General features: G+C 36.9%; 1 protein-coding gene across 6 annotated transcripts in view; it reads right to left on the reverse strand.

Moving 5' to 3' along the window:
- raph1a (Ras association (RalGDS/AF-6) and pleckstrin homology domains 1a) overlaps positions 1-13,881 on the reverse strand; it is a 93,157-nt gene that overhangs the window by 16,206 nt on the left and 63,070 nt on the right. For all 6 annotated transcript variants that reach the window (XM_048193315.1, XM_048193310.1, XM_048193311.1 and 3 more), the window contains 2 exons: positions 8,417-8,494; positions 1,627-1,786 (listed from right to left, as the gene is read on the reverse strand). In XM_048193315.1, coding sequence (XP_048049272.1) covers positions 1,627-1,786; positions 8,417-8,494 — 238 coding nt within the window. The remainder of the gene's footprint in view (positions 1-1,626; positions 1,787-8,416; positions 8,495-13,881) is intronic.

Here is a 13,881-nt window from a genome sequence, read left to right on the forward strand (position 1 = left end):
AATTTTCATTTTTGAGTGAACTATCCCTTTAAGAAACATTTCAGTCAGAACACATTTTTGACTTTTGCCTCAAATTCTTAATTTACTGCTTATTAATATTTAGTAAGGTAGTTGTTAAGTTTAGGTATTGGGTAGGATTAAGAATGTAGAATATGGTCATGCAGAATAAGGCATTAATGTGCTTTATAATTACTAATAAACAGCCAATATGCTGGTAATATGCATGCTAATAAGCAACTAGTTAATAGTGAGAATTGGTCCCCAAACTAACTTCTTACCACATTGCTTATTATCAATGTTGAAAACAGGTGTGCTGCTTAATGTTTTTGTGAAAACCGTCATACATTTTTTTCACGATTCTTTGATTAGTGACACTCTGAGTGATGATTCTGACCCCACATTTTTGAACAGTAGTGTATATCCAATGCTTCTAGAGTATAGTGCTGGGTTGTGGGATTCAGGTTATCATACAATATTAAAAACTTTAATAAAATAAAATCAGTAAAAACCTACATTTCCTTATGCCTCCCGTCATCAATTCTACTGCTTCAAATAACAACTTGTAGTCTTACTATTATGAAATTAGAGGAACTAGTTCTAATATTATTTACCTAATCTAGTGCTCCCTCAGACCACACACGATTGCATGGGATAATCCTATTGGGATTTCAGACATAGACTGTGCTAATCTATACTCGTTGCTAATCTGCAGCGATAAAATAAATCAAATAGGACTGCTGTTATGTTTTTGAAAACCAGCGGAAAATGAAAAAGATGTGCATTATCATCCAGCTGTCGTTGTGCTCAAACTGGGGCAAGCCTAACCACATGACTTTAATCCCTTTTTTCATTTGTCTTTATTGATTCAATCTCTCTTTGGATGATACTTCAGACTAGTGAAGGAATGGTCTACCACACAACACGCCACAGCACGTGCACTACCTGCCAGACCACGTATTTCAATGCAAGACTCTTTTGCTAAAAAATACAGTAAAAAAAACAGTAATATTGTGAAATATCATTACATGTTTAAAAAACAGTTTTTTTATTGTAATATATTTTAAAGTGTAATTTATTTCTGTGATTTTAAAAGCTGCATTTTCAGCATCATTACTCCAATCTTCAGTATCACATGATCCTTCAGAAATCATTCTAATATGCTGATTTGGTGCTCAAGAAACATTTCTTAATTATTTTAGTTGAAAACACTTTTTGCAGGATTCTTTGATGCATAGAAAGTTCAAAAGAACAGCAATGACATAGAAATCTTCTGTAACACTACAAATTTCTTCAGTCATTTTATTGCATCTATGCTAAATAAAAGTATTAATACTTTTATTCGGCATAGATGAATAAAATATGAATACAAAAAAATCTTACTGACCCCAAACTTTTGAATGGTAGTGTCTATACATTTTCCACTAATTTCTTTGGTGTAACCTGTAAGACCTTCAGCACAGATTTTTGTGAAAGAAAGACCAGTTTGCTCCATGTTGGTCTATTACTGTGGTACCAAAAAAAAAAAAAAAACATCCCATGGTTGGTCCATTTTCATGTCAATGTCATGCTGTTCTTGGTCATAAGTCACAATAAGGACCAGACAGGGGTCTGTCCACTGGCTCTTACCCATCTGGAGTTCAGTGATGATTTCCACCAGAGACCAGTCCAGGCTATAACCGCAGTGAGATTTGTCCAGCAGACTGTCCAGCACCTGACGCACAGTCTGTCTCTCATCCACCATCATAGTTTTTGAGCTTTCATCCGATAGGTGCACTCGGATTACCAACTGAGGGGAGAGACAGGACATGACAACAGTTACGTTTGTTCGGGGGCACCGCTGGGGTTTCTGGGCCCCCTGGCTAACTTTCTGTGTGAGAGGTTACAAACATTTGTTTCCCAAAAACGCCCTTCACACGAACATGTGAGTACACGCTGAAGTGATTGAGTCACTGTCAGTGTTCATAAAGTGCTGAAATGTTAATCACTCATCATTGTAACCTCGTTAAGTTCTATAATTTTGGCACAATGTTAAAAATACTTATTTACCTGATCATAAGATGATAAAGTTTATTTTCTGAAATATTCAAGGTAATTATATACATTAAATTCAGGTCTTCTCAGGTCCATTCAGTATAAATTACCCAAACCCAAGGCCACCAATATAAGACCCGACCCGTGTCCGGGGCACTTTTCAGTTTTGCACCCGAACCCGCTCTGATCTCAGTTTTTTGGATCCAAGTGGACCTGTGAAGACCTCTATCAGGGCCCTTAGAATAATCCTATTCTTCCCACCCTTGACCTTTTACAGTTGTGGCCAGAATTATTAGACCCCTTCATAAATATGATCAAAGATGACTGTAAAAATAAATCTACATTGTTTATCCTTTTGATCTTTAATTTATAAAATTAGCAAAAATGTAACCTTTCATTGAAGGAAAAGAATTGAAAGTGGGGGGGAAATAACATTATGAAATAAATGTTTTTCTCCAAAACACGTTGCCCACAATTATTAGCACCCTTTTATTCAATACTTTTTGCAACTTCCTTTTGCCAAGAAAACAGCTCTGAGTCTTCTTCTATAATGCCTGATGAGTTTGGAGAACACCTGAGAAGAGATCAGAGATCATTCCTTCATGCAGAATCTCTCCAGATCCTTCAGATTCCAGCTCCATGTTGGTGGTGCTTCTCTTCAGTTCACTCCACTCATTTTCTTTAGGGTTCATGTCAGGGGACTGGGATGGCCATGTCAGAAGCTTCATTTTGTGCTCAGTGACACATTTTTGTGCTGGTTTTGATGTTTGTTTTGGATCATTGTCCCAACGGATGATCCAACCACAGCCCATTATAAGATTTCTAGCAGAAGCGGTCAGGTTTTGATTTTTTATCTGTTAGTATTTGATAGAATCCATGATGCCATGTATCTGAACAAGATGTCCAGGACCTCCAGCACAAAAATAGGCCCACAACATTAAAGATCCAGCAGTATATTTAACCGTGGACATGGGGCACTTTTTATCCATGTGTGCACCAAACCCATCTGGTGGGTTTACTGCCAGAAAGCTCTTTTTTTAGTTTTATCTGACCATAGAAGCTCGTCCCGTTTGAAGTTCCAGTCTTGACTGACAACTGAATATGCTGGAGATTGTTTCTGGATGAGAGCAGAGGATTTTTCTTGAAACCCTCCCGAACATCTTGTGGGGATGTAGGTGCTTTTGACAATTTTTTTTAAGGCTTTCTGAGACTCAAGACTCAACTAATCTCTGCAATTCTCCATCTGTGATCCTTGGAGAGTCTTTGGCCACTCAAACTTTCCTCCTCACTGTGCATTAGGATGATTTAGACACACATGTCCTCTTCCAGGCAGATTTGTAACATGTTTAGTTGATTGGAACTTCTCAATTATTGCCCTGATAGTGGAAATGGGGATTTTCAATGCTTCAGCTATTTTCTTACAGCCACTTTCTATTTTGTGAAGCTCGACAATCATTTGCTACACATCAGAACTATATTCTTTGGTTTTTCACAATGTGATGAATGATTAAGGGAATTTGGCATTTGTGTTTCTTCATGTTTATACTCCTGTGCAACAGGAAGTCATGGCTGGACAATTTCATGTTCATGATCACCCTGGTGAGCTAAAAAAATTTAAATATGAATGGGAATATACTTCAGAGATATTTTACTCATAAAAAATTCTAGGGGTGTTAATAATTGTGGCCAACGTGTTCTGGAGAAAAACATTTATTTCATAATGTTATTTCCCCCCCACTTTCAATTCTTTTCCTTCAATGAAAGGTTACATGTTTGCTAATTTTATAAATTAAAGATAAAAAGGATAAACAATGCAGATTTATTTTTACAGTCATCTTTGATCATATTTATGAAGGGGTCTAATAATTCTGGCCACAACTGTATAAGAACTTCAGGCAGAATTTCACCTCAGCTCTAAGAAAAACAGCAATAACATCTGTGAGCATCTAAACCAATAAGAACCCCCTCTCTCTCTATGACCTACATTTTACCATATGATTGGTCAAAGGCCACAAAAAAACCAATCCAGTGAAAATACCAGAATCTACACAGGTCTTCAATCTACACACTTGACTGAACAATCAATTTCCGTCATTATTCAAAAATATACACAAACATATTTATCAGATCATAATTAGTTAGATCTTTGCGCAATATCTGAAAGTGACAGCTTTCTCCCTGAGCACCCTCGTAAATCCAGCAGCTTGTTATTTTCTACAAGCTCTTATTTCAGATTAACTGTGGATTTTAGGAGCATATTTATAGTGATTTCACTGTGAGAGAGCAGCGTTTAAAGAGACACAGGCTCAATTTGTGCACTGTGACAGTGACCTGACCCAGAAAACATTCCATCAGGGCTGCTGACCCACACACACATTCAGAGAACAGACACTGAGGGACAGTAAGGCCACGCGGGCGCACGTGCACAGACACAGGCCTAATCCCCTAAATGTGTTTAGGTTGTCTTGATCATCCGGTCTTGGCTGTTTGTATCAACACAGCCCTGTTTGACCTCAGATAACAGCACAGAACCCTAAAGGCAATTTATGACTGCACTTATATCGACTTGTATACATTTATACTTGCCAATATAGACAGACACATCCAATAAGTCTAGAGATAGGGAGTCTAATATTATTTTTATTGACCAATACCAATACTGATTTTTATTGATTATAACGTCCAATAAATTATATGCAGAATCAAAATTATGAACAATGTTAATTTTATTTCTTTTTGAACAGCAACTAAATAACCTTTATTATAATTGACTGAGTCGCGCTCGAAGCAGTTGTAAAATACTCTATAAACGCATACCTGTGACCTCACTGCATCAATATTACTGTGCTGCTGCATTTGTGTGTCGTCGCTTAAGAACTACACTGACTGGTGGAAAAATTATTGAATTATAATTTGCTCTGCATCGTGCCTAACAATGCGTAGCTGTTGTAAAACCACTGTAAACCATGGCTTTTTGAGGCTTATTGGAAAACAACAACAAAAAAAACGTTATTATTATTATTATGAAAGAACCGTTAACCAAAGTAGAAATTGTGACTTTTGGTAAAAATATTGGACACATCTTTTTGAATAATCATTGCAAAACAATAATAAATCATATTATTACAATTTTAAAGGCCCCCTGCTGTGAAGATAAAGTTTTTAAATGTCGTTTTTATGCTTTAAGACAAATGCTATGTGACAAATGCTTCTATGCTATGTGGTGTTAATATGTTTTAAAGGTGCCCTAGATTCAAAAATTGAATTTACCTTGGCATAGTTAAATAACAAGAGTTCAGTACATGGAAAAGACATACAGTGAGTCTCAAACACCATAGTTTCCTCCTTCTTATATAAATCTCATTTGTTTAAAAGACCTCCGATTTATAAATAAATTTTTTAATGATTTATGAATCTCTCCAACAGTGTAGCATTAACCGTTAGCCACGGAGCATAGCCTCAAACTCATTCAGAATCAAATGTAAACATCACAATAAACACTGTACTTACACGATTAGACATGCTGCATGATGAACACTTTGTAAAGATCCATTTTGAGGGTTATATTAGCTGTTTGAACTTTTTTTTATGTTGTTTTGGGCAAGCGCGAGCTCTTGGGGCGTGGAGCATGAGATTTAAAGGGCCACACACACCCTGAATCGACTCATTTATAATGATGCCCCAAAATAGGCAGTTAAAAAAATGAATAAAAAAAAAATCTATGGGGTATTTTGAGCTGAAACTTCACAGACACATTCAGGGGACACCTTAGACTTATATTACATCTTTTAAAAAAAAAGTTCTAGGGCACCTTTAAGACAAACCATATGCAAATTCATAAGTCAACACAATTGCTAAGTATTCCCTCCATAAAACTGCAGTAAAAAAAAGACAAAAACGTGGTTTGAAATCGCCAGTGTTTCTTACATCACAAACTACCTTGTAACCAATCACATCAATGTGCGGGTGGGCTTTAGCATATCATTACTGTGCCTAGAAGCAGGGGAGTCTGAAGAAAAGCCAGGTTATCCCCGAATATTTTCCTGTTGATATGAAAAATTGGGTATATTTAGCAATGAATTACGTATATGATGTATATTATCATGTTATGGTGAACTATATACCTTTCTCCACTGACGTTCTAAGTTGTTCAAAGCTGATTTTTAGAAGGCAGCTGTCTGACTATGAGATAGCAAACAGGAACATGGTTTGTGTAACATTAGCAAGACATTATTGGCTGTTTAATAACATAGTCAAGCAAAAGGCTAATCATATTAATTACCTTTATGTGTCTGACGTAGACATGTGACGGTATCAAATTTTCATGTTGCAATTAATTGCTGAAGCTTTTATCATGGTATACGGTATTATCATGATATTGAAATAAGTTGCAAAAAAGTGTTGTCATAGTATAACAGGTTTAAGAACTCTTTTTGTAATAACAAAAAGAACTCAAAAAGAATGTTTAAATACAATAATACACTACAAAAAATATAAAGTAAAATTTTCAAACAGATTAAAGTGCAAAAGAATTAGGCTATTAAGAACAACAGGTAACACTTTACAATAAGGTCTCATTATTTAATGCATTAACTAAGATTGAGCAACAGCTACATGTGTTACAGAAAGTATTATTTTTTGTTAATGTTAGTTTAGAAATACAACTGATCATTGTTAGTTTTATCTCAGGTCCAGTAAATAAGTTCTTTTGATTTTCGTAATGATATTAAACAGTAACTAAGAAATTAACATTAACTAAGAATAATTAATGCTTTATACTTATTTTTCATTGTCAGTTTGTTAATAATGAATTAACATGTTAACTAAAGAAGCCGTATGTCTCAAAGTTTTACTGAACAATAACAAATAATCACAACATTTCTAATCATTAGGGCATGTTGTAGTCCAGATTTAAAAAAAGTTTGAAAATAAATAGCCAATTAAGTCTTTAAGTATTAAGTACTTGGTGCTGTGATGAACAACATTGCAAATACAAAAAAAAATGAAAGGCTGTTTGAAGCGGAAGCATTTTAAAAATCCTCACTAGCGCAGTTGGTTTGTTTGCGGGGTTTCCGGGGTAACCGCTGCACTTCTGCTGTTCCATCAGCTCCCTCTGCTGCCAGAGTGAACGTGCACTTTAATTCAGCGCGTCTCCTTCATTCGTTCCGCCATGTGCTTCTCATGCACGTTGGGCTTGTTTACATCTGAGTGCGCGTGTCCCTTTTGACGCAGCATACAGCGGTGTTGTGCATTTTATACGGCTGATGGGAAAAGTATTCTTAAATGCATTCTAAAAATTTTAATAATTGGTAATAAATTATTATTTATGGCATTTTGAAGTGCCCACGATAACAATATTGTGCATATTCATTATTGTAATATGTCTAGTCCGACGTTGTAGAGAGTGATATATAAAAACGCATTACCATTCTGATACATCGCCTTTATAATTCACTCTTCCACTTCTTTTTCTGAATCAGTTTCTGGTTCAAACATATGGCTGAATTAAACCAGCATTTTCACTTGCCATTGTGCAGCGTTTACAACAGTAAAGTTGACCGAGTGGATCTCTGAGCTGGTGTGAGTGAGTGGAGGAGGGGCTAATTTGCATATTCATGGTTCTGCATATACTAAATGAAGCAAGGGTATAGAGTTAGATTCAAGCTATTTTAAGGCATGAATATATTTTTTTCCACAGGAAAAAAATGTAAATATGTTATTTTTGTGATCAAAGATGCGTTTTAAGGGATACAATTATTGACTACAGGAGGACTTTAATAATAATAATAATAATAATTTGTTGTTTTTATATTTTTTATCATCATCAATAATAATATTAATAATAATACAATAATGTAATTAATTATTATAATTAATAATTATTATGTTTTATTGTTATTATGAAAGAACCCTTAACCAAAGTAGAAAGTGTGACTTTCTGTAAAAAAAATACTGGACACATCTATTTGGGTAATCATTAGAAAACAACAATTAATCATATTAATAATTTCATATTATTATTATTTATCAGTAAATGTCAGTAAAAAAAAATATTGGTCAACTAGTAGAGATTGTTAATCTCTACTAAAGGCAACACAGCTCCTCTAAAGCCAAATTACTTGAATAATTCTATGAATATGTGCTATGAAATCATTTCCCAGGTCCCACGAGGGCCTGATTCAGCTGTGTAAGTGTGCTGCATTACACTGCGATGACCCACTTCTACACTACACCACTGCACATGCTGAAGCTGATATGAAAACTACTGTAGAGCACAGAAGTATAAGCAGTACAGGTTGTTAAACTGGAAATATTTGTGACCGGGCTTGTGTCAGTTCAGTTAAGACCTATTTATATGTAAACAAAAATCTGCTGATCATCTCACCTTTTTAACCTGTGCTTCCTTTATCTTCTCCAAAGCTACTCGGATCTTCTCAGCTTTTTGTTTGGCAGCTTGTTCCTCCTAAATACACATACAAACACAGTCACCACATGGAAATACATTCTGAATTATTGTACTGTTATGCTTGGAGTGGGGTTCCTCATGACTTGCTATGGTTAAACATTTGGACATTTGATGAGCTTTAAGACCCAGAGTGCACAACCCACACATTTACCTGACTTTTCCAGCAAGATGCCATTGTCAAAAAGGGTTATCTTGACCTTGAAGAACAGTAACGTCTATGGTTATTTGGTCCAAAGAATAAAAGGAAAACAAAGGCTTAAAAACAAGCAGTACTAAGACATCTGTTGGTAAATACAATCTGAGCACTCTTCTCCTGGCATTCGTCCCATTTGCATCTGGTAGCCCTTTAGCAATCCCTAATACAGATTCGTCTCAACAGATTACAGAAAGCTGCTTTTCAATAGTCACATTTGGAGTTATAGGTCCAGTCGAATAGAAAAATATCCCATTGTAGCAAGTCTGAAGCTGGTCCACATCTATTTGTAACTGTTCTGGCCATTGTTGAGGTGTGCAGATCCATGCTCAGACCAGTTTAATGTCCATGCAAATCTATAATGGTCAGGAATGTGTGAGATTACTGATTGGAATCCCTTTCCAACAGCATAAATGATTCCCAGAGAGAAGCTCTTCTGCTCAAGAGCATAAAACGTATCTACTACAACCAGTGAAGAGGTGGAGGATGGGCAGAACTAGCTACACTCTACTACCTCTCGTCTACTGGCTAATCTCTCTCTCTCTCTCTCTCTCTCTCTCTAAAACAAAGAGATGATCCCTCCCCTTTTACTGTCAGATACACTTCTGTCAAGCCCTCCCCTCCTCTGTTTCTGCATGTGTGTATTTGTGTGCAATTGCTTTAGTCTGGGTTTGGGATTGTGCCGAATCACAGTGTATTATCCTCTCACACTGCAGTGAATAACACACAAATGCACATGAGAAAACAGCCACAAAAGGGCACAGAAAGACTGTCTGTAGCTACAGAATCATCCTAAAATCTGGACACACATGCCTCCTCGTTTTAACTAACAAAATGGCAAATGAGGGAATTACAGCTCAAGCCTCTTAACAGTACTCATCCTCCCCTGACTAATGCTGAACACAGCGGCTACAGTAATATTAAACATGCAAATATCATCGTATTCATAATCAGAGCCATATATTTACTCTTGCTTATATTTATCAGATTAAGAGATTTCTGTCCCTCCACTGAAAGTTTATTATACCAAAGATTCAAAAAGTTCATAAAGAGACTTTATGGACTTTTTGAAGCATTAAAGTTTTGGTATAATGGACTTTCAATGAGGGACAGAAATCTCTCAGGCTTCATTAACCATATCTTCATTTGTGTTTCGAACATGAGGGTGAATAACTGATGACAGGATTTTCATTTTAGGGTGAACTATCCCTTTAATTGGGTTTTGGCAATAATATTAACATATTTACATGATGTAAACAATCAAAAACAGACTATTCTTGAGCATGTAAATAAAGCGTATTCTAATCAACTGTGAGCTGAACCAAAATAAATCCTGACTAATAGGCATTTGTGGAACTGTATAATTGTATTTTCTTCACGTTTCTGTGGCATGAGCTCACCGACTCAGACAGCATGTGGAAACAGGACATAGCTGACACAGAAACACACAAATACTAAAAAGAAGCATGTATTTTTTTTTATAACAATGGCCTGATCTGAAGTTCAGAATCCAGATTTTTATAGTGGCTCATAATGGTGATACATACCACTATTGAATTTCAAGACCTCAATGCCAAAACTGAATGACCCTTTGTTTAAGAAAAAAAAAAAAACTGGTGCTAAAGCAGCAGCAGAAACTGCCCGGCAGCTGTTCTCCTGACCCATAATTCTACATCACAAACCACCTGGCTGCAGAAACTACAATTATCTATATTACTCCGATATCAAGGCTTGTACAGGATCCAAGGTTTTTGGGAAATTAGGAGACCAGTGCAGCTTGTGTAGTGAGAGGAGAGAGAAAAACATCTCTGTGAGCAGGTGTGTCCCCTGAGGGCAGACTTATGGTTATCAATGACTCAAATAAAAGTGGAGAGGAGAATGACGAGAGACATGAACCCAGGAGCTGTAGGTGTGATAACCTCACAGACATTTTGAACGTCAGCATAGTGCGTCTAGCGGTGAGTCACAAATAACAACTGAATCTGAATACATTTTCACAAGACTGTGAAGTTTGTTTACTTAAAGGTGGACTCAGTAGAGTTTCAAAAACACAGTTTGGAAGTTATTTGGGCCGACACCAACATCAAACATCTAAACAATCAGCATTAGGGGGCGTATGACGCTCGAGGAGAGAGAAAGAGCAAGAGGGAGATTTGAAAATATGAAAAAAAAAAAAAAAAACACTGCAGAACGAGAGATGGAACACAATACAAACGAGCTCAAAAGAATATCACTGGAATGAAGGTTTATGACTGGGCAAGCGCTTTAGGATCCGTGTTTATATTAGAAAAACTTTCCAGCGCTGGAGAGAGCTAAGTGGGAAGGCCTGAAAACAGATGCGGAGGCTGCTTTGATCCCGCTTCACATGTGAGGAACACAGTTTTGATTGTCTGGAGCTGCTGTGCTGATGGTGACTAACAACTTTAACAACTTTGTATTTTCTCTTGTGTACTGTACGTTCATTTTTTGTGCTTCCTTCGTTCATCAACTGCGCTTTATTTTTTGTGAAGCATTATTTTGTTGCGTGTCAGCTGTGATAAACAGACATCCACTCGCATTGTGTGTACAACAGAGGCCAGATAGTAAGAGTTGCAGGTAAACCACTGCACACTGACGGCCATTAGAAAATGCGGTGTTTAGTGCGTCGTTAGTGCATTCGCCTCGCATGCCAGCAGCGGACAGGCCGGGGTTCGAGACCGACTCATAGCAGGGTGGTTAGGACTGAAGTGTGAGTTTTGGAGGCGGAGCAATGAAGAGAGGGGTGGGTGTGTTTGGGTTGAATTCAAATATCAACAATGTCCAACTGTGTTGTTCAAAATCTACTTATCCCACCTTTAAGGATAAAGTTAAGCAAATAACTCGACAATAACTGATTAATAGTTTGCTTCCCCTTGTGAAAAAAGTGCACGTAATTGTATTGAATGTGCACTTGTAGTGTACTTCAAATCTTAAAAGTATATTTTTTTTTAAAAACAAAAAAAGAAAGGCCACTTTCATGACTGTGTTTCTTGATACACTTAAAGGGTTAGTTCACCCAAAAATGAAAATTCAGTCATTAATTACTCACCCTCATGTGGTTCCAAACCCATAAGACTTTCGTTCATCTTTTTGATGAAATCTGAGAGCTCTCTGACCCTCCATAGACAGCCTACAAAACTGAAACTTTGATGCTTCAAAAAGTTCATAAAGAGATTGTAAGACCAATATCCATATGTGTTGAGTGGTTTAGTCCAAATTTTCTGAAGAGACTTGATCGCTTTATATGATAAACCGATTTAATTTAGGCTTTTATTCACATATAAACATTCATCAACTCACACATCAGTTGTGTTAAGCGGAAGCTCAAGCATGTCTGCTTGATGTGCAAGAACCAATGAGGTTCATTCTCGTGTGTTACACAGCACATTTGAGCTTCGGCAAAAGGTTTGTTCTCGCGCGTCATGCAGGTTCAGTTGAGTTTTTGTTTATGTTCACTGATCAATGTTTATAGGACCAGCCCACAGCAAACACTGAACCAGACTATTTAAATGTTGAGCAAGCAATCTCATTGGTTGAAAGATCAGCAGAGGCCAATCAGAATGAAATTACATATAAAAATATACTTAAATCCTGCACAAGTGGTTCAAAAAGGCACTCAAGTCAACTAATTGCATTTAATATAAATTTGGAAAGAGTGTGGAAAGTTACTGGAGAGCGCAGCCACGCTCGTCTCTCACAAGGAACGTCATGGCAGTGATTGACAAGCCAGAGGGCCAATGATTGCGATGATCGCGTAAACGATTGGCTGATGTTTTTAAGGCCCTACCTCGTGCACAGATGATGTATATTAATATTATTACTTTCAGTGCACCTAATAAATAGTCTTTTATCAGTTAGTAAAGACAGTTTCAAGTAATATTGCAAAAATGTATAAAACAAAACATCCTCTTTAGCACCTTTAAGTGTCCAAAATCCATGACATTCAGTTTGCACTAAAGCATTCTTTTTGAAAGTATGCTAAAATGTACTTCTTTTTCACATGGGCAGTGATGAACAGATAAGAATAAGAATAAGGAATGAAAATCTAGGTGATGAAACCTACCAAGTGCAAAGAGGATTACCAGCACGTTCACTTCTGCAACTTCTGCAACCAATCAGATCACCTCAACCGACTCAAAGCCTCTCTAATGCCGCCACAACACAGCTGACACACACTTTAGATAGTGTCCACAGCAAAACAGCAAAGAACAACACAAGAAATGACAGCGCAACTTCACTGTCAGCACATTCATAAACAGATTCCCCACAGATTCCACCCTGATAGAAAGTCAGCATTACCTTTCTTAGTGAATGGTTTAACCAACCCAATCTCACAGGAAAATTTAACTATTTGAGGTGCTGATTTCATTTGAATTTTTACATTTAATTTATAGGAGAAAAAAGCACGACATCCACCCAACATAACCATGAGGTGTCAGCATATTGTACAAATTCATATGAATTGGCGAAAATGTAAAATGTAGTTACAATGAGATTGTGTCGTTTTTAACACACTATAAATTTGGTTCAGCAGTGGACGGCACTGGCTTCCATGGGTCTATAGGCCACAGTACAATTTAACAGGATGAGCTGATCTGTTCTAAGAAAGCTTAAATCCTGAACCCTGTTTAGTGGAGGTTTGGTTTACACGCTTTTGTTGTGCAGGTAAATCCTCAAAAAAGTGAAAAACAAACACTAGTTGCTTGTGGGAGCCCAACACTTCTGTGTGATGGGACTGCAGCCTGCTGTTTCTGAAGAAACTCAATCTCTTCCTAGAATCCATCTGTTGTGCTGATCATTATGTCATTCGCTACCTTGCGGGTCCGTCTGCCACCTGTCCACAGCTAACCGATCTGAGGGTGTACCCGTCTAAAACAGGTACAAACCCTGAGGGAGCACACAGTGATCACTTACAGTCATTATCACAGATGTTGTGTTGCATAAGCAGTGACGAAACAAAGTTTCCTTCCATAATAACAGAAGCAATGATGCTGATCTAACAGCAATTATAAATGATCCGTTTCCAGTTTTCATTCTCATGTTCTTGTATTATACTTTTCTCAGATGTCCAAATGTTTAACCTCTAAATGGAATGAGCGCCCCAAAATCCCTTATATATTTTCATACATATTTAATTATTTGATTTGGACATGCAGTGCTGAAGAGCTGCTGA

The sequence above is a fragment of the Megalobrama amblycephala genome, linkage group LG6 (assembly GCF_018812025.1).
Source record: "Megalobrama amblycephala isolate DHTTF-2021 linkage group LG6, ASM1881202v1, whole genome shotgun sequence".
Taxonomy (NCBI): domain Eukaryota; kingdom Metazoa; phylum Chordata; class Actinopteri; order Cypriniformes; family Xenocyprididae; genus Megalobrama; species Megalobrama amblycephala.